The sequence below is a fragment of the Athene cunicularia genome (genome assembly GCF_003259725.1).
Source record: "Athene cunicularia isolate RWA chromosome 2 unlocalized genomic scaffold, athCun1 chr2_part1, whole genome shotgun sequence".
In the NCBI taxonomy this organism is placed as follows: domain Eukaryota; kingdom Metazoa; phylum Chordata; class Aves; order Strigiformes; family Strigidae; genus Athene; species Athene cunicularia.
The window spans coordinates 130,711,913-130,734,481 of NW_020799095.1; the positions used below are offsets into that span (position 1 = coordinate 130,711,913).

At 37.0% G+C, this 22,569-nt stretch overlaps 1 protein-coding gene across 1 annotated transcript in view; it reads left to right on the plus strand.

The window, feature by feature from the left end:
- The window catches only part of VPS13B (vacuolar protein sorting 13 homolog B), a 477,299-nt gene that overhangs the window by 309,410 nt on the left and 145,320 nt on the right, over positions 1–22,569 (plus strand). The window contains 2 exon segments of the mRNA XM_026841594.1: positions 7,936–8,062; positions 9,764–9,907. Of these exon segments, the coding sequence (XP_026697395.1) occupies positions 7,936–8,062; positions 9,764–9,907 (271 nt within the window).

Here is a 22,569-nt window from a genome sequence, read left to right on the forward strand (position 1 = left end):
TTTATTTTCACTTTAAAGTCCTTTATATCTAATTCATGCAAAAACAATCCCAATTTTTATGAAATGCACGCATAGTTTTGTGGTTCCTAAGATAAGATTCCTATCTGAATTGAGAGATGAGTTCCTAAAAGTGATATAGAATAATAGACAAAACTTGAACTATTGCTGGTTTAATTTTCAAAAAAAGGGCAGATGAGATTTTTTTCAGAGATTTCTCTTAAAGTGAGACAAGCTATAGCAAAAGAATCTACGTGAGGATGGCACGCAGACTCAGCTTTGTAAGTGATGTATTGATGAAAGACCAAGAGAGCAAGTAAGCTCACTCTGGAGGAGTGCGTGCAGGGAAAAGATGTGATTAAGAATAAATTCCAGTTTATCATTGAAAAGTAGAGGGCAGGAAAAGCAGTTCTAACCAAATTAATGATAAAACCACAAGGAGTGACAGAAGTACAGATAAAAATTTAAGCACAGTATCTGTTATTCATTTATAAGATCACCTGGTTCTTTCCTGTCTTTTAACAACTTTTTTTTTTTTTTTTTTTTTTTTTTTTTTTTTTTTAAGTAATATAATTCCAAAGACAATTTTTCTTTTGCATTCTTAGCCTTGGAAAAATGTGTATAACCTTCTAGTTGGGCCTTGATGCTGGGCAAGTTGCCCATGAAGTTCTTTCTCACAAAACAATGTAGGGCCACTGACTTTCAAGAAAGACAAAATGGCATTAATCACCAAAGGACTTCTGGTCAATTCGCAAGTTAAGCTAACACAGCAAAAACGGCCACGGAAGAATTGGCTTTCCTTTTCCCTCCCATTGGCGACTGAAATCATATTGCCATCACCCTTTGATAATTTCGATAGCAAAATTGGATACATATATATTTGGATAGGAAATTTGGTGGGATTCCTGAAAAGCTGTTAAGATAAGAATAAGTGATGCAGCTATTACAGATCATCTGAGTTAACTGGGGGTTTTTTAACCGCTTAGACATTCTTCTTTTTCTCAGCAGACTTTCAAAACAAAATTTTATTAGAATATATTTGACAAGTATATCTGTTTTGAAGTTGCTTTAGAATGAAACTTCTACTTGGATTTCAATTTAAATCAGTTGTAATTAAATACATTAGCTTTTCCTGTCAGGCATGCAATATAGTATTTTAATTCCAGCTTGAATTTATTTAAAGAGGAAGTTGGTATGAATGTTTTCTTCTCCTTTTGGCTTAAAATTTTATACATTTACTACAGCTCTCTTTCAGGACGTTCACATTTTGCTTTTTAGTTGGCAGTCAGTTTTTCTGCATCTGGGTTTATTTTATGATCTGTGGAAGTGGTGTTCTGAGAATTGGAAGAACCTGCACTGAACTCTACCATCCACTGAGATATTTCCAGCATGCACCAAGAGGGTGTCTGTATGGTGTTTTACATGGTACTTAGTGTTTTCAGGGTGAAGTTTATCTTAAGATTTCCTGCAACTACCACAGAAGCTTTATTCTTTGACCTATTTGTGATACCGTTTTTTCTTTAATTCTCTAAGTTTCTTAGACATGTTTAACCTGAAAAATAATGAATGGGTTTTACTGAGTTATTTTAGGGTTAATTTCTTTGTTTGGTTTTAATATAATTCTGTTTGTTTTTACTTATGGTTTAGACCCAGTGTTAGGGTTTATTAGGTTCACTGGGTTTTAAGATTCTTTTTTGAGATGTTTCCTTCATTTTTTTAATTCTTAGGTGCTATGCGGTGCAGTATAGAATCCAGCCTACAGCCAAGTATTTCCTACAGTTACTTCACAGAAAATTTCAGCATAGATACCAGCCATTTTTTTCCATTCCCATTTCTAAAAACATCATTGTATTTTTTAAAATAAATTAAAGGTGCAAAAATTCTGAATAGTTTATATTGTATTTTAGTTTAGTTGGTTGAAATTTGGCCTTGTTTTCAAAATCTGCATGAAAACCAAATAATTTTAAATGTAAGATGTATGGATATCATACAAACAAATATTTGAAAGATTTTGACATAATTTATCATTTAAATGCTTTAACAATCTCTACACAGAAAGTCAATCCTTCATATTTTCCCTCCACTTTTTCTGGAGTTCAGTATTTCTAATATTTAATATCTCATTGATTTGATTTTTTAAAAAACTTTTACATTGTAATTTGGAAAGCAAGCAGTCTTGCTTTGATATGTCTTGAATATTTCAAGGTTTTTAGTGTAAAATTCTTCAAGAAGGCCTATTGTGAAGTGCTGGTGTGATGCCTCCTGTGCCTCCACAGGTCACTTCAAGAAGGATGGGAGAACTGGAGCACTCTGGTAGTGTGGATTCTGTCTCTTAGAAAAAAACATCCAAATGCTGTGCTGTACTGAGGATCAGGGATCATAACTCCTTCCATTATGAAATGTTTATACTTCACTGTAGATGTTATTAAAAGCTCCCTAATGGTGTAATATATAAAAAGAATACTGGAAACAGTCAGACAGTTCTAATAAGGTTATGTACAAATGAAACCTGTCCACATTTATTCCCTTTACCAAACAGCATGTGGGGAACTGGGAGTACTTAACCAAAAGAAGTTTTCTTGATTGAAAACTGCTTTTTCAGCTTGCAGTTCTCCTCCTCCCTCTCCCTCCACTCAATGGAAAAAAAAATAGCCCTGAAGGAAATAAAGAAATATATCCTCTCTTGAGGCCTCGCCCCCGTCCCTATGCAATCCTTCTTCAGCTCCCAGCAGCAACTTCTACTTCCTGCAGCCTGAATAAACTGTTTAGAAAAAAAAAAATAATTAATTGAGCTTAAAAGTATTACTTCTCTGTGTGGTAATGAATTGAGTGTGGCAATATACTGCATTACAGTTTTGTCCTTGGCATATCACCATCTGGAACAGCTCTCTGCAACTCGCATTGAATATATCAGGGAGCCAATTATCTGTTGTACAAATCCGAACAAAATACCACTATTTCTTTGCAAGGATCCCAAGAAAGGGTTCCTGCAGATTTTTCTTCAAATAGTTTTCATTGTCAGGCTTTTTTGGAAACCTGAAGTGCAGTTTGCGAAGTTCAAGTAAGGAATACCAGAAGAAAGTGATCTGTAGATCCATGTGTAGGGAATTAGAGGCATTCCCTGTGAATCTTTTGAAATAAAATGCAGTACATTTATACTCAGTCCTGTATTTCAGTTGCTGTGTTTATTGTACCTGAAGTCGTACTTGTAGTCATACTGTACAAAGCCTTGCTCAGTAAGATGGAGTATTTTCTTTATTAATCCACAGCAAAGTAGTCTTGCATGGCATTCTTATTAAGATTAAAATTAGCTTTAGTGAGGCATAATTATATAATAATAGTAATGCTGTACAGCCAGATGGTGTATGTTTGTTCATTGTCTAATTTGGGTCATTAGGTAGTCCTCAAAATGTTGCTATGCTATTTCACTGTCTCACAATGTGTCAATGCAACACCTCATAGAGCTGAAAGGATGTGAACTGTTCTGTCCACTGGGACATGCTGGTCAGAGGCATGATGATGTCAGTAGATATCCTAACACATTTGCGGATCAGGGATTAACTGGTTTATACAACTACATGGGAAACCTGCAAGAGAAAAATCTTTCATAAATCTTAAATTAGCATGCTAACCAATGTAACATCTTTGGTTTTGTGTGCCTCACACTACTAGAGAACACTATTTGAGTGGCCTATTTCATTCTAATACTTGGCTTTTTTGGTTTTTCAAGACAAAATTCTTTGTGAGGATTCATCTCTCTGTAGACAGTAAATTTACATGGCATAAATGAGCTCTTGATTTTCGTTCATGTATTGAATGTATATTAATTTCTTCCTGACCTATATATTTAACTATATAAGGGCTCAAAGTCTAGATTCAGTAAGGTATTATTAATAAAAAAAGTATAATTAAGAATAAGGCAAACAGTTCCAAGTTTCACATCTAGGTTATGTTTCCCTTTTACTGGCCAGTATTTTCTGTTTGTTTCAATTAGTTTTTTCCACATAAGAAGGCCAAGTTACAGTCCTTCTTGTGCATTTTCACAGCTTATCCAGTCTCACATCATCACACCTCCTTATTGAGTGCAACATCATCTCTTTGGCAGTCTTTCCTCCTTGTATAAATTCAGTGTACTTCTGCGTGGATGTAATCAAATACTGATGATTTAATTTGATGTAATCAAATGTTGTTGCTTTGATTACAAAATTCTGTTCTTCAATTTATTTTTTTTTTCTCCTTCCCACATTTTTTGTCATATTAATCATTGGAGATGTCTTTGCTTTCAAGGTACTTCCAGATTCCTCTGTCTATCCATTTTCCCTTACATGTCTTCTTTCATTTACCTTGACGCATCCACACTAATTGCTCATCAGAGCTCATCATATCAGCTACCAGGGCTGCCGCATTTAGTTTTCAAAGAAGCACTTTTTTGCTCACTCCTAGGCTAACTTACATGTTATAAAGGCATTTCCTGTGAACATTCACAAAGTTATTACAATGTCTTCTTCCAAGTCCTTCCAAAAAAATTCATTTCTGTTATACTGTAATATCAAAACACATAAGCCAGCTTCCAGGTTGCCGCTGTATGGATATCATTACCTATAGTGCTGTTAGTTGTTTCCTTTTACTTCCCTATCTGCAGGTGTGTTTCTTCTTGCACTTAAATTGTAAGCCTCTGAGGACAGAGACCATTTTCATCTTGTGATTTTACAGTTTGGATCTTTAGTCCATAACCAAAGTTCATGTTATCATGCAGATACAGCCCAAATTAATCACTGAGTAAAAGGCACCTTCAGGCCTTATCACAACTGCTTTGCTGCCTTGTTGCTTTGCGTTAGCATATGGTCTTTCAAATGTGCTGTACTTTTAAGTGTAGATGATCAACTGCTTTAACATCTCTAAAAGCTTTTCTGTTTTTTTTTTTCCAAGACAAATATATAACAGATGCATAAATGAACCATGGAATGAATGTGCTGCAGACATAGAGCCATCATTACGCTCTTCACAATCAAGTTTTTTCATAAGCTCATGTGGCGTACACCTGTGTTAAGTTAACGGTGCACTTAGGTGCAGTGTGGAAGACTTAATAATTCAAAGTGGAATTTGTTTCTTTGTTCCTATTGTGCTCTTTCTCATATCCTCTCCCTTCATTATTTTCTGTGCTCTGTTTGCCTTCTGTTTGTACTTACAATTATTTTGCTAATACTTGATTTGGCTGAGCTTCAAATTCACCAACTAGAAATGTGGAAAGTAGTAAATAGAGGAGGACAGAGATAACCACGTAAGGATGATTTTAAATAAAATAAAATAGCAATCAATCTGTATTACCAAAAAAGTCCTTTAAGATGCAGTGTACTGGGTATCTAATAGAATAACATTTGAAAAAATAGAATAACATTTGAAAATTAAGAAATGGGAAAATAATTTGAACAATGATTGAAGAGAGCCAGTTGTGGGTTTGGGGTTCAACAAATAACTTGCTTTTACAGATCTGTTTCATATATTAAAATCATACTTACTAGCATTTTTATGCCCCTTCAAGTGGAAGTTTTCTGATGTATAGCTGTATGTTCTTTCATAGAGTTGTTCTATTACTTAGCTCTTTCATTTTCTCCAAAAACAAAGGCATTTCTTTCTCATTCTGTTGAGAAGGGGAAATAGGAATTGGGTAGAATGTCATCTGGTTTAAGTTTAAAATGAAGGTGATGGCAGGGGGAGAAGCATTTCTAGAACTGGCAAAATCTAAGACCATTTTCTCAGTTGAAGATGTACACTAACTGTGAATGGGGCTGCTTTTGAATTTGGGGATCTAATTAGACTAATCTTGCTTTAAAAACCATCATTGGTGATCAGCAGAGCTACAGCTGACCAAAATGTTAAAGGTTTGAATTAAGATGGTAGTTTTCTCACACTCAGTAATTGGGTTGCTCTTAAGTATACTGCATACATACGGTAGTGTGCAGCCTGCTCAGCAGTGTTTGTAAAGGTCATTTGAAGCAAAAATTTATTAGACTTGTACTCAGTAAATACTACCTCTATGTTCTGTGGCATCTTCTGTTAACTTCTGGATAGTGTTGCCCTAGATAAATTTAAAAGCTCTAAGGACTACTCACATCTGACAGTCTATATTCCCTTACAGGTCGCCATTCTTTCTACATGTTTTGAGGATACTTAAGCAAATATTTAGTAGAATTTGAAGCACCGAAATCAAAACAGTCTAAGTAGTAAATTGTCATCTATGGATTGTGAATCTTTTGAAGTTGACTGAATTATAGTAACATGATGTATCTATTTAATTTCTTTTTGGCCTAAGCCTTGGCCTACAAAACATCAGCATTTCAGATTGTTTGCTTTTCAACAGAATCCAGTTCAGAACCACCACCTTTACAAGAGTGTGTATATCGATACCTCTTCTTAATCAAGAGATTTAATTACGTATTCCACGTGCAATCCAGAGGTTTCTTCATAGATAGGCATACAGTCATATTGTTTAATGGCATTAACATGGGTAACTCTAGATGATGGTAAGGACTAATTTTCTAATTGCATAGTTTGTGTGTCTGGCTCACCTGTGCAGATGGCAAGATTAAACGTAATACAGGGATACCTAACTGACATGGAGATATACCTTAAGAGTTCTGCGTAGATCTATTTTCTTATTCTAAATGGCAGTGTAGTTTGGGCTTTGCTTTCATATCATGCTAGATAGTTGCATAATTTATTATATACTTTTAACTTGCATTATTTCACATTTGATAATTTTCCACTGAGTAAGCATAGGAGAACTTAGCTTGGACCAATAACTTTTCGATGATTTTTAGTGTTCTCCTTGGTGATATGCAGGTATTTAGCATTGCTGTAAATTATGATAGATAAAAAGAACTATCAAAAAACCTATCTTGATGGGCAGGGTTTTCCACACAATTTGAACTGTATTCTCTTTTAGGGGCTGAACACCATCTTGATGTCATTACATTTTTTTTTCCCTGATCAGAGGCTCTCAGATGGCATTTTGTGGCAATAGTTTATTTGACCTGACCCAGAAGATTCTGGCTATTTGGAATGTGTTGTCATAAACTATTAGTGATCCATCTATATCAGAGTTGTGCCTCTAGGCTTAGTATATGGTTAAAAAAACCCAAAACAAAACAAAACAAAACAAAACAACAAAAACCAACCAACTAATCATCCAGCTGGAAAACAAATGTAATTATCAAGTTTAATGGCACAAATATCCCTGGCAAGCAAACATTGATATTTAGAGGAAACGGTACCAAGTAAGAAAAAACAGTGACAGAAGCAATGAAGAAAGACTGACATCCCTCAATTTTCAAGGCATCTTAAACATCTTGGATAATAGTTGTTATAAATTTAATGTGCAAGCCATAGAGTTTCATGAAATTTGCTCGTTTAATTTTTTATGTCTTTGATTTTTTGTGTCAGTTGTGTGCAGAATTTTTTCACCACAGAGTTTTAATGCATTAATTCAAATATTATGCAGGCTTCAGGATAGCTATTCATAAAGTAAAGGGTATCCACAGTCAAGTTTGAAAAATACTGATAATGAAATTTGTATCTTTCTTCACATGATTTTGTATAGTTTGTTAAACAATAGAAGAAGCAATGTCAAACTTGTCTACCTGCAGATGGGTTGAAGTATCAAATACTTAGACATACATTTTCTGTTAAATGAAAGTAGAATTCTGCCTTCAGGATTGGAATTAACATGATATGTAATGATGATATTTAATGCTTCTTGAGGTAGCAATCAAATGCTAAACTGATATTGAAGCAATTTTGTGCAACATACTGAATGTAAAGAAGACTGTGAGGTTTTGCCCCTCAAATGTAATTTCATCTTTTCTCTCTCTTCTTTTGTTTCTTTTTTGTTTTGTTTTTTTTTTTTTTTTTTTGGTTTGTTGGGGGGTTTTTTTTAAGCATGAGGCGGCATCAGGAAAGGAGAGCAATATTAACTCCAATTTTAACAGATTTCACAGTTCGAATAACTGCAGCTCCTGCTATTATTTTTACAAAAATTGATGCTACAGAGAATTTGCACCCAGAGGTTAGTATAAAATTTTAACAGAAATAGCATAATAGGTCAGTAATCTTGATGTTTTACTGTTCCACCATTTGAAATGTCCAGGTGTGTTTTCAAATACAGAGATCATCAACTGAAAAAACCCCAAAGTTTTAGTCACTAGCCAAAACATTCTTTCTCTGCTGGAGAAAGGATTTGTGTATAGCATTCGATATTAAAGGCAGCCTGTCTAGAGGTAAATAAGCCTGTTTGCAATTCAGTAAATGGGAATTCTTTAATGACTTCCAGCAATATTTTAAAAAGATCTGTGATGGAAAAGTGTTGGGAAGAGGTGCTATAGTACAACATTACAAAACATTGTATTCACAAGCTTCTCATAAAGAAGCCTGAAAATGCAATCTATATATTATCTGTAAGAAGAAAGTTGAGCTGAGTTCTTTTAGCTAGATTTTCAAGCCCACAGATTGGCACAAAGTGTCCATTCCCCAGCCATTACTGTGGGTTCTTCAAGGTACTCCAGATTTAGCAAACACATTTAGCAGTCTCTGGGTCAGCTTGTTAATGATTAGTCTGTGAAGTATGTTACACACAAAAGTTATTGGCTCACTTTTTGGTATTAGTTTGTAGCTCAAGAATTTAAAACATTTTAAGAATGAGAAATACCAGAAAGATTTTGGTCAGCTCACAAGGGATATTTCTCATAACAGATATCTTCTGGGAAGAGCAAAACTGGTACAGGACCATAAACGGTATTAGGTGTGTATTGCAACATGCAGTAGGTGTACGTTTTTGGAAGATAATAGCCAATGGGTATAGAAAGAAAAAATTGAGAGCTTAGTATTTTGCATAAAGGGTCATCACAAGGGCAGATATAAAATTATTTAATGTAAAAAAGAAATAGAGAGCTTAGGGTTGGCTAAGATGTGTAGAAGTTACTAAAAAAATCTGAGCTTTACTAATACTTGTGTTCAAGAATTTCAGTGTTTCTGTACATAAATTATTCTTGTTATCTATTGCCTAGATGGTGCTCCCTGATGAAGGGAGACGTCTAGTTTAGATTATGAAGAACTTGAACACTGTGCAGCCTTTTCATGAGAAGGGAAAGTACTTCTACTTTTTAAGCAACCCTTCTGCATTGATTCTGTTTTTCATCTCTTCATCATCTGCTAGCAGTGGTGAAAAGCTTTTTTTTTGTGCTAGGTAACACCAATAGAGCAGTGGCCATCCAGCTAACTTTGCTAAGGCATTAACAATGGTTTAGAGGCAAAGAGAAACCAATTAGGGTGGTTATCAGTGAGTTCCAACACATGATTTCATTATAAATCAAGCAGAGTTTGTTTATGAAAAAAAAAAAAAAAACCAAAACCAAGAACAACCAATTACATCCTTTTTTTGGAAAGAAAGGAGAATTGGAGTCATTGCCAAGGAAATAAAAACCATAATCTGACAGTCCACTGTTTGATACTACCAAGAGATGGTAACAAGACCTCACATGAGATGCTTTTCTTGAAAAATTTGTCTTAATAGTTATGCTGTTGAAATCAAAGCAAAGAATAAGCCACATGCTTGTTTAGAAGTCTGAGACACCACTTTCTCCTAAAAAGACTGTATTAATACTATATAAAATGTTGAAGAATTGACTAGAATCACAATACAGTTATATAGAAGCTGAAATTGATTTCCCCAGTGGCTGTTATCTAGTATTTTCATTTAATTTCTCCACAGGAAATTTTGGTGTGTGGTCATTCTTTGGAGGTGAATGTGACAACAAACCTGGATTTCTTCCTCAATGTGGCTCAAGTACAACTTCTTCAGCAGCTGGTACAAGCCAATATGGTTGGACTGGAACCTTCCAGTAGCACCACTGAGGTAGGTTTTTCCCTGTTTTGCAGCTGTTTAGCTGTTTTTTTTTAGAGTACAGCAGCTCTGATCATGTATTTGCATCATCTAGACAAAATTAAGTAAGTAAATTAAATACATGGGGTTTTATTGTTTGGTCAGCTTTAAAATGCATTCTAATTTTGTTCTAACAATAGGATGAGTGTTATTTCAACAAGAATATTATTCAGTAAATTAGACTACAGTGGTTCTGCAACATCTTATGTATGAGGAGAAATTATCTTATGTAAATTATGAAGGAAATCAATTTTGAAGTAGGTTTTCAATGTTATTTGGCATTTAATATAAACTTTTATTGAGGCTTTGGCATCTTATGATGAGTTCACATGCTACACTGTGCTTCACTAAAGCCAGAAACTACACTCTCTGTGCCTGTTATCCACTACTCACATTAACTCTCTTCACTCAGGTCCCTAAGATTCAATCCACCTCTGAATATTTTCATACTTCTTCCATAAGAATAGTGATAGGAACATCTTGAAGGGTCTTTCACCTTCTGAACAATTAATCTCCCTTTTTTTCTGGAATCTTATAGTGTTCAACCATCTAAATTTCGTCATTCTTCTTTATTTCTGGAAGTTAATACCTCAGTTTACAGTGATGACCAGTCGCTAACTGTGACAGACTTGCAAGTTTAAATTATTAAACTTCTGGGTTGATACAAAAATATAGAAATGAAAGTGACACCTTTGCCATAATTAAAAAATATAGATCTCTTATCTTCAAAACCAGCAATCTAGTCAGGCTGACAGCATCTTTAAGACAGTAGAAGTTAATATGTGACAGGGCACTAATTTCACTGGAATGGCTGTTGGAACCGTTGAGAAATCTTCACAAAGAAGAAGAGTTAAGGAGAGAGTTAAAGAGCAAGACACAATCAACTATTCCTTTCCAAGAATCTGCCTAATGGGAAACCTGAAGAAGCTTTTCTCCTTCCTTTCCTGAATCTCACAGATTCATCTGAGTCTGGGTGGAAGCAAGGAATACTCTAGAGCAGGCAAACTGCTTATATTCCTCTATTCTCATCCTGTCAGAACCCCAGAAGTTGTTTGTATCTGCTCATCTAGGCATCACAGAATAATTAAGGGTTGGAAAAGAACCTTGGCATCATCGAGTCCAACCATCAGCCCTACTCTACAAAGTTCTCCCCTACACCATATCCACCAGCATCTCATCCAAATGACCCTTAAACACATCCAGGAATGGTGACTCCACCACCTCCCTGGGTAGCCTATTCCACTGTCTGACCACTCTTTCTGTGAAATATTTTTTCCTAATGTCCAGTCTAAACCTCCCCTGTTGCAATTTAAAGCCGTTCCCTCTTGTTCTCTCACTAATCACCTGTGAGAAGAGACCAGCACCAACATCTCCACAACATCCTTCCAGGAATTTGTAGAGTGATGAGGTCTCCCCTTGGCCTTCTCCTCCTCAGTCTAAACAGTCCCAGCTCCTTCAATCACTCCTCACAGGATCTGTTCTCCAGGCCATTCCCCAGCTTCGTTGCCCTCCTCTGCACTCGCTCCAGCACCTCGATATCTCTCTCATATTGAGGTGCCCAAAACTGAACACAATACTCCAGGTGTGGCCTCACCAGTGCAGAGTACAGGGGGACCATCACCTCCCTACTTCTGCTGGTCACACTATTTCTAATACAAGCCAGAGTGCCATTGGCGTTCTTGGCCACCCAGGCACGCTGCTGGCTCCTGTTCAGCTGCTTGTCAGTTAGAACCCCCAGATCCTTTTCTTCCACACATCTCTCCAGCCACACCTCCCCAGGCCTGTAGCGATGCATGGGGTTGTTGTGGCCCAAGTGCAGGACCTGGCACTTGGCCTTGTTGAAGCTTATCCCATTAATGTTGGCCCACCAAACTAATCTATCCAAGTCTCTCTGTAAAGCCTCCCTATCCTCATGCAGATCGACACTCCTGCTTAACTTGGTGTCATCTGCAAACTGACTGATGATACGCTCTATGTCCTTATCAAGATCATCAATAAAGATGTTAAACAGAAATGGTCCCAACACCAAGCCCTGCGGAACACCACTTGTGACCAGCTGCCAGCTGGATTTAGCTCCATTGACCACCACTCTCTGGGACCGTCCATCCAGCCAGTGCTTGACCCAGACCCAACATATTGTGGGCTCATCCAGGCCATGAGCAGCCAGTTTTTTAATGAGAATTCTATGGGGAACTGTGTCAAATGCTTTTTAAAAATCCAGGTAGACAATATCCTCGTCCAATAGTCGGATCCATAGAAGGAGATCAGGTTTGTCAGGCAGGACAAGCCTTACATAAACCCATGCTGACTGAGCCTGATCCCCTAATTGTCCATTATATGACTTGTAATGTCACTCAAGATGATCTGCTCCATGACTTTTTCTGGCACCGAGGTCAGACTGACAGGTCTATAGTTTACTGGATCATCCTTTCTGCCTCTCTTGTAGATGGGTGTCACATTTGCCACCCTCCAGTCCAGTGGGATTTCAGGTAAATCATGGACAGCAGCTTGGTGAGCACATCTGCCAACTCTTTCAGCACCCTTGGGTGTAACCCCTCTGGTCCCACAGACTTGTGTGCATCCAAGCGGTATAGCAAGTCCCTGACCACTTCCTCTTTAGTTGTGCTGACCTCATTCTGCTTCCTCTCCACATCTCCTAGCCCATGAGGCTGGGTGTCCAGGGAACCGCCAGTTCCACTGCTAAAGACTGCGGCAAAGTAGGCATTGAGCACCTCAGCCTTTTCTTCATCCTTTGTTACTATATTTCTGTCTGCCTCCAATAAAGGAGGGAGATTTTCCCTAATCCTCATTTTGTTCTTAATGAATTTATAGAAACATTTTGTATTAACAGCTGTGGCCAAGTTGAGCTCTAGCTGTGCTTTGGCTCTCCTAATGTTCTCCCTGCATAACTTCACTACATCTTTACAGTCTTCATGAGAGACCTGGTCCCTCTTCCAAAGGTCATAGATTCTCCTTTTGTTCTTGAGATCCAGCCAAAGGTCCCTGTTTAGCCAGGCTGGGCTCCTTCCCTGACAGCTTGTTTTTCAGCACTCATAAACAGCCTGCTCCTGTGCCTTTAAGACTTCTCTCTTGAAGTATGTCCAGCCTTCTTGGACTTGCGTATCCTTCAAGGCAGCCATCCAAGGGCTTTTGTCAATCAGTCTTTTGAACAGGTCAAAGTTTGCCCTCTGGAAGTCTCAGGTAGCAGTATTACTAACCCCTCTCTTTGTTTCTCCAAGGATTGAAAACTCAGTCATCTCATGATCACTGCATTCTAGATGGCCTCCAACCTTTACTTCCCCCACAAGCTCTTCCCTGTTCACAAGAAGCTGGTCCAGGAGGGCCCCTTCCGTGGTTGGCTCACTCACCAGCTGTGTGAGGAAGTTATCCTCCACACATCCCCAGAACCTCCTGGATTGTTCCCTTTCTGCTGTGTTGTGATCCCAGCAGATACCCGGGAGGTTAAAGTCCCCTACAAGAACAACAGCGAGTGACCTCAAGATTTCTCCCAACTGTTTACAGAATGCTTCATCCACCTCACTGGTTTGGTTGGGAGGTCTATATCACATCACACCTCCTCCTTTATTCCTTCCCAAGGATAGAGAGGAAATAAACATGGAAAATGTAGAAAGAAATGCACTGTATCTTTCTTTTCCTTGGATACTTTTCAGGTCCTCTTTTGGAGATGAAGATATTCCCATATAGACTTATTTATAATGTTCAATAGTTTGTGGAGCACTGCTTTCCCATTGTCAATGGAATGGTTAGAATCAGAAAATTTGAATGGGTATCAGGAATTTTAATACTGAGTTGGTGCTGTGCAGAAGTGCTGCATGACTGATGGACTGTGCAAACTTAAAAACAATTTACCACATAATTTCAGAAAGCTTTTTGTTGACAGCATCTCAAGATCCTTGTTTGTTCGTCATTGATTATCTCCCTTGCATTATTGAGATCTCCTGTAAAGAGAGATGGGAATATTTCTGTTTCAAGTGGTGTTTGCCTCTTTAATAAGTTGTACAGCTATAATCTTGATTTACTATACTCAAAATGAAAACTCTAATATTTGGTTACTTTTTGTCCAGTTCTTTCTTCAGTGTTCTGTAGTATCATGTGCCTGTATCAAGCCACCCCACCCTCTAATATATGCACATTTATTGTTATCCTCATGTTTCTCCTTTAGTCAGCAGAGAGAAACATAATACTCTGATTGTATGCTGCTGTTTTCATCTTAATGAATGAAGTTTGGAGCCTGCACATGTCTATTCATACTTCACACCAGCTAATTATTTCACTGCAAGAATCAAATTTAGGTTGGAAAATGCCTCTGGAGACCATCCTTTTGCTTAAGGAACACCAATGTCAAAGCTAGATCAGGGTTTTCAGCATGTTGTTCAATCAAATCTTTCTTTATCTCCAAGGAAGGAGGTTGCACTGCCCCTCTGGGTAATTGATAATTGTCCTGTGTTTTAACTACTTTCACTCTGGCAAATTTTTTGTCTTTATATCTATTCAGAATTTTTCTTGATACAACTTTTAACCATTGTCTCTCAACATTTCAGTATACATCTCTAAGAACAGTTTGACTTCATCTTCTTAATAACTCTGCTTTAGGTAACTGGAAACAGCAATTTGATACTCACTATCATCCTTAGCCTTGTCTTTTTCCATCTGAACAAACCTAGCTCTCACTCTCCCCTCATAAATCCTGTGTTTTAACCTGTTAACCCTCTTGATACTCTGCCCACTCAGGTTTGTCCATCTTTTTCTACTATTGAGCTTAAAGCTAGAGACAGTACTCTAGATGTGGTCTCACAAATATCTCACCTCTGACCTACTGGCTGTGCTGTTGTTAATGCTACCCAATAAGTGCTTAGCCTTCACTACAGGGACATGCTACTATCACATGCTCAATTCGTTGTCCACCAGGACCCTTGGGTTCTTTTCTGCAAAACTACTCTGTAGTGTTTGGCCTCCAGCCTGTATTTGGTTTGGGATTTTTTCATCTCAGGTGGAAACTTGGCATTTACCTTTGACCTTCACGAAATTTCTGTTAAACTTTTCCTCCATTTTGTCAATGTCCCTCTGAATAGCAGCCATACCCCTCATTGTAACAACATCTTGCCCAGTTTTCTGTCATCTGTGAACTTTCTTTGGGTATGTTTTGTATCATGGCCAAGGTCTTTAATAAATACATTAAACATGATCAAAGCTTGAGGAATGTCACTCTGTAACTAGAGTTAGCTACACTTTGGAACAGTGGCCATTACTCTGATTTTAGTGTTCCAGTGTGGTTTTTACCCACCTTGTAGTCCACCCATTCAGTTCACACTTAACAGTTTGGATACAAGTCTGCTGTGGAAGACTGTCTAAACTTTACCAAGGTCAAAGCAAACCGCATCCAGTACTCTATCCCCAGAATCAATCAGAGGAGGCACTCACACTGTGGTAAGGCATGATTTTCCTTTCCGTAAATATGTGTGGTTTGTTCCCCAAAATTTTTTTATCCTTCAAGTGCCTGGAATTGGCTACTGTGAAAATATGTTCTGTCACTTTCCCATGGACTATGGGATTCCCATGGATGTAGATCCTCCTCCTTGCATTTTTGAAGATGGACGTGACATTTACTGTTTTCCAGATATCAAAGACTCTCCCAGACAACATGTCCTTTCACATATGATAAGGAGAATCCCAGAGTGGCACTAACAAGTTCCTCAAACACCTTTGAATGTGTTCTGTCTGCTGTTTTAAGAGAAAAGTTGAGCTGAAGTTACCCATCCTCCAAAGGTTTTACTAAAGTATTGCAAATTACCTAGGCTGTTACGCAGGTCATAGTGATACACAGAACCTGTGCTCTGTTTCTCCTGCTGCAGTATTCCTCTTGCATTTGCATTCAACAGAGTCTTATTCAGCTAGACAATTCATAGAAAAGATGTTTTTATCCCACAGTGCCTATTTGCCTTGCAGATTTAGAGCTTCTGGTTCATAGCATTTGAGGATTTTTCACTAACATTTCTATTAGATGCTTAAGTATGATTAACAGAAGGGTAGGAAAAAGTATAGTGTAGAAGAAACTATATTCCCCATGGGAAAGTACAAAATGAAATAAAGAAACCAAGAAAGTTTGTATTTCCAAATTGGAATGTATGTAACCTGTCCCCCAGACCTTCCCCAAGATAGCATGGCAGTGATTTTTCTTTTGGTGATGTTGAAAGGAATAGACCATTTTTGAATAATATTTTTTTTTTTTGTATTTGTACATAAGTTTACACCACTGAACTGTTTTCATTAAATACTTATTCAGTTATTTTCAAGGGTATTGAGAACCTATGCACATACAATGCTTCTCTTCAGGGACTCATGAATGAATAAGTAACCACACAATAAACAAAATATTTAAAACCAGTGTACACAGGCATTCTCTGACTAGGAAAGGCGTTAAAGGAATGCCTTGAATTTCTTGAGATAACTGACCATAAGTGAAACTGGTTTTATTGATTGTCCTTTTTTTTCTGCTAGAATAATGAAAAGATTGAGATACCTTCTTGTCTAAGATTTTGCTGAGTATCTGTCAAAAAGTATCCTTCAGTACTGAAAAATGAACTGTAAGAGAAGCTGTAGGATTCTGGAGTTGCCTAAACATAAGAAGAGAACAAGAATAGTAAATTCTTCACCTTTTTTTATGCATTGGTGACACTTTAAAGGCACTACAGATGAAATATTGAAAGAACTTCTAAAAATACATTTGAATTTTTACAGATCTGACCATGGACTACTGAAAGTTACAAAAAATTCTTGCTTCTGAAGGTGTCCAGCTGATTGAAAATTCTGCATTTGCTAGCAGGAATTTAGACTTTTTAAAGAGAAAAAAAATCGAGATACAGAATACACAGAATCATTGTTCAGACTTAGTGAAAAGGTTTAGGGAAATTTAAAGTCTGAAGGGACTTTGGAGCACCAGGGTTGGGAGACAAAAGGAAAGTTAGGTTGGAACTCAGATTTTGAATGGAATTTTGTATGACAGTGACTTAAGGCAATGAGTGTATTCACTTGGCTTTCCTTTAGACACTCCCATTATTACTAATTAAGATAATAATCGATCCTTCAGGCAAGCTGTTCAACCACATTAAAAGATGTGGTGTTTAATGTGTTTTCAGGAAGCCATTTTCACAGTATGAGGTCTTATTTAAAGGAAAAGCCAGTAGTGATGAATTATATATTCATCTCACTGTATTTGTTTCCTGTTAGTGACTGTTCAGACGCAGTTATGGATATGTATATAGTTAAAGTTGATTTGCTTTTTAGCATACAAAGCTTAAGGTAGGATAGAATTCTGGAATAATTTAGGTGAGAAGGGACCTACAGAGTTCATATAGTCCAGGCCTCTGTCTGCAGCAGGCCTAATTGGATCAGATTGCTCTAGGGCTCGAATACCTCCAAAGACAGAAATTACACAACCTCTCTGGCAGCCTAGTTGACCATCCAAATGTGGGGTTTTGGTTTTGTTTTTTAAAAAAAAATCTAATTGGAGTTTCTTGTGTTCCCACTTATGTCCACTGCTTCTCATCCTATCACTGTGCATCTCTGAGAAGAGTCTGGCACCATCTTCTTTATAGATTGTAATCAGGTGGTTGTATATATGTCCATGATGCCATCTGATTAAACTTTTTGACATCTGCTGATATTGCTGTCCTGATTTTGCAACCAACTTGGTTGCCCTCTGTTGAACTCAGTTGATATTTTTCTTGTAGTGTGAGGACCAAAACTGGATGCAGTATTCCAGATGTGATCTCACAAATGCTGAATAAATGGCAATAATCACTTCGCTCAATCTACTGACCATGCTTCTGCCAATACATTCCAAGATGCTGCTGGCCACCTTTGCTGGCCAGACACATCACTGACTCATGTCTACCAGGACTTCTCTGCAACCAGCTTGTATGATTACTAGGTTCTTGCTTCCCAGGTATAGGACTTCACATTTCTCATTTAACATCCTACAGTTCCTGTTTGGCTCATTCATCTATCCTGTCTACGTCCCTGTGGACAGCAGCCCTGCCTTTGCACATATTCACTACTTCCCATTAATCGATACTCTCTGAGCTCAATCATTCAACTGGTTTTATATCCATCTGGTAGTTCACCCATCCAGACTGAAATGTCCAAATTTAGACACAGGAATATTGTGGACGTGTTGAAAGCCTTGCCAAAGTTGAGGTAAATGGTATCCGCTGCTATACCCTTGTCCATAGATCTATCCATTTTATCATAGAAAGTAATCAGGTTGTTTGATAGTTATCTGCTTTGTGGATTCTGAGGAAGGGCAAAGCATGTCAGTCAGAAGCTTTGCTTTGTTCATCTTAGCTTTGTCACTCAGCTGTGTTCATCTTTTTTGATATTTAGCATTGCTTTGCATTTTTTCAGAGCCAGTAGTTTCTACTGTTTGCAGTAAATGTCCAAGTAAAACTTACGACTGTGTAAAGCTTGTCTCTCTGCTTCTCTAGCACTCTTTCTGTAGGCCTCCCTGCTGTTTCTTTCTCCAGCAAGGTGAGCACTCAAGGGTCCCAGCTATGTGGGCTGATGACAGCTCTTCCAGCAAGCAGCCCTTTGAAGCTAACCAGTATTCCAAAGAAAGACCACAAAATATTTGGGGATTCTGGGTATGATTTATGGGGCAGAGAGTGGATCATAAGAGTTAAATGTCTACACCTTGACTGCAAGATTAGTATTTTGGAGCTGTGAAGCCACAAATATTTGAGAAGTGCAAACATCAAGGATGAAGTAGAATCATCTAGAGTTGTATAAGTACAGAGATATACAATGAGTTATATAATTAAAAATTAAAGGAAAGGAAACATTATTCAAGTCTGGATGTTAGGAAAAAATCTTCTTTTGTGTAGAACACTGCAAAGGGATGGGACAAAAATATGTTGAGCTGGGATCATTTCACCAATTTTCCTGTCAGATGAATACCTGCTGTGATTTTATGATTGGAACTGGTTCTAATGTTATAATCTCTAACTAATCGTAACAGTCCACTATCAATTTCTAATTTATGTGATTTTGAGTTCAGTAAATTCTAGTCATCTGCCTTGGATTTCAAAAAAATAAGTCACACTGAGTTAAAATGGCAAAAAATAATGAATTGCATTCTCTGAAGTCTAAAAATCATTAAACAGGTAAATGTCTTTTTATTAGATAAAGAGGAGCTTCATTGTGTTAAGACTGCCTGGGGCATGTGGATTTAGCAACAGCAATTAGTTTTGTTATTCATTAATGTCAAGTGATCATCATATTAAGTCTACTTTAGAAACAACCATATATAAAGAATAACACATGACTATTTTTCAAACCAGTGTTTTCAAGCAAGTTAAATATTTATGCTTTTTAACAAAATAAAAAACATATTTTAAGGGGGTGGGGATGAACCACATGATTAAGAAGGCCAGAGATGGGGATGCTCTTTGATCTGGTATGTATTCTGCCCAGTATCCCACAGAAAAAAAAAAAAACAACAACCCAGCCTTAACTCATAAAGCTATTGTATCATTCTTTCCTTCTCCCAGTCTCCAGACTCCACTCTTTCTTCTTGGTCTCCTTACAGTCTTCTTTGTTTCAGAAATCCACACATAAGTGTCTTAACTTCCAGTAATCTTGACCTGACTCACTCATGATATTCGTATTCAGTTCTCCAGTGTGTTTGTTGTAGAGAGTTGCTCTGTTTTAAAAAATAAGTAATAAGAGCAGGAAAGCAAGGATAAATGTGGGTTTGTGTCTTCTCAAATTATTTGAAGACTTGTCCTGTTTCTCATGCAGGAAGAAAAATTATTCAGAATATCACAATACCCTCTGCAGGATTTTTTTCTTAACTGAAAAGGCTGTAGTAAAGAAACAGATCTGAAGATTTTCTTTGGTGCTTGATATTTTAACTGCCAGATTTGCTGTTGTTCAAAATCTGTTTGGTTCTTCCTGGATCATCTTTTGGAAGGGATGGCATACTTGTTCCTTTTGCGCCATATTATCCTGGGTTTTTTTGTTTTGTTAAGTCTAGAAAAACACCATTATAGTTTTCTAGCTTGGTTGTCTTGTTTTTGTAAGTACCCTAAATTTTCAGAAATACTTCCTGTGACAGATTAATTGATATTTTTGAACTTACTGCACAGAATGTAGAAAGGAATTAACACAAAAGTTTCAGACCCATCACTAGATAAATATGATTGACATGAATAGATAAATATAGTCGATATTTGAGGCACATGATGTCAGCCACAGTGGATTAAACTCAGACTCATTTATTTATCCCTACAGTAGCATATGACTTGAAAACAGATACATTAATTATGCATCTCTACAGTATTTTCCCAGGTATAATAGATCTGCAGCTCAGGCACTTGCAAAGACAGTGGTGATGTCTATGTACTTGATAGTCTTCAGTGGTTTTGTTCTCATGAATTTGTCCAGTTGCCTTTGAAACTCATCTAAATTTTCGTCTGCAATAAACTGTGGGAAGGACTTCTACAGCTAACTATATGCAGTGGGAAAACCAGCACCCCTTTTTAATTTTTGATATTTTTTTTTTAATTTCTTTTTACTTATCTTGCATCAAATTCTCCCCTTAAGAAAAAAAAAATATTCTTAGTCACTACCTCTGGGCCATTACCTGCTTGGATCATACCCTGTTTTCAGTATCTCTTTTCCTCCAGGTTGAATAATCCTAGGGTTTTGTTTTTAACTAGGATTGTCCCTTGCAAACTGTTCCATTTCGTTAGTTATTTTGTTAGCCTCTTCTTACTCTTTTACAGTTTTACATTGTCCGTTTTTGAGGAGTAAGTGGGGCATGGTACAGACTAGAATTGGACCCCCAGACTAGAATTGCACCCATCATTCAATATACAGACAGGCACACATGTTGGCACAGTGATGTTCTCCCTTTTGTTCCATATCCTTTCCTGTGATTTTTGATAAGAAAATTGGTGGTTTATGTCTGCTACTGATTCTTTTCCTGCTATCTGACCCTTTGACAGAACTGTGTGTAATAAGGTTAAGAACTTGGTTTTAGGTGACAGTAGTCGACTTGGACGCCATCTTTTTATATTCCTTGTAGGTTTTTTTTTTCCTGCTCACATAATGTTATATTTACCTATATTGTATTTAATCTTGCTATTTTTTTGTCCTGTCATTCAGCATTCTAGGATATTCTGTTCTTCACAGTTGGCCCTTGTCATGATTACTCTGAATAAGTTAATATACTTGGAAAAATTTCCCACGTTACTCTTCATTCCTTTTTCCATTCATGAATATATTGAATGTGATCAGCCCCAGCATAAATCACTATGAGGTTACACTGATAACCACAAATCATTAAATTGGCCTTGTACTCTTACTTGTAGTTGATTTGTCTAGACTAATTGATCAATTATTTATGTGAGGACTTTCTTCCTTATCCCACAGAAACTTAGTTGACTAGGCACACACATTGAATTGAGCTTTTGTTCCCAAGCTAGCACATTGCTTATCAACAGTGGGAATCTTTTATCTGCAGGACAGACTTTTCTCTCAATTACCTAAAGCCACAATCTTACAACGTACTCTCTGTATACAGTATTCCAAAACTGAGAAATGGGGAGCAGGTTAGAAATCAGAGATACACTTATCTGTCGAGAGCTTGTTGCCTGATACAGTTCTGATTTTTCATTTGTCTTGCTCTTCAGTCTCTGTCCAAAACAACCAGAACTCAAAATAAACAACCCCAACAGGTTAAAATTTCATTTGAAGTTCAGCTCAGTCAGCTGACAATATGGTTATTCCTCCTCTTTTCCTCTCCCATCTAAAATTAATCTTCTCAGCAATGATACAGCCATTTCTGTTTCCATGATGAATTTGCAGGGTGGGTTGTTTTTTTTTTTTTAGATTTGCTCTTTTTTATTATTTGTTAGTTACAAACTTCATAGTTTTGAGTTATATTTAAAATATTTTCACTAACTTAGAAACACAGATTTGCATTCTATGCTTTATCTAGTTTATTTTACTCTGGATATACAGTGAGAGATTATCAGTAGTTAATTATCTTGTAATAATATTTCTCACAGTTACAATTATCTTGTAATTACTTCTCACGAGTAATATAATTACTTGTCAATAATATAATTACTTGCGAGAAGAGAGCCTAATGCTGATATAGTTATTCATTGGTCCCTGAGGCCTCAGCTGTGAACAAACTTCAAAGAACCAGCAGATTTCTCAGCACCTTCTCTCTCTGTTGCACCTGACTGGGGATCATGCCTAGAGAGCTTTTTCTTAAGTATTTAACCTGCTTTGTTGGAAAGAAAACAATCTTTTATTGGCTAAGTTGAACAGCCATTTATGGCTCTTTAGCAGCAGGAGCTTGTTTATTAATTTTAAAGGAAAAAAATGAAGTATCCTTTATGCAAGCAAGCTTAGCATATTAAAAAAAAAAATTAAATTGCAGTAACAAAACTGTGACATTCCTGAATATTCCTGTCCATTTTATTCTAAATTGAATATTTGCTGTTATATAATTAATGTTTCATTTGTCTTAATGGGTAAATGAGGCTATACCGAAGAAAAGTATGGAACGTTTTCAAAGCTTTAAACAGATCGAAAGCAGGTGGCTA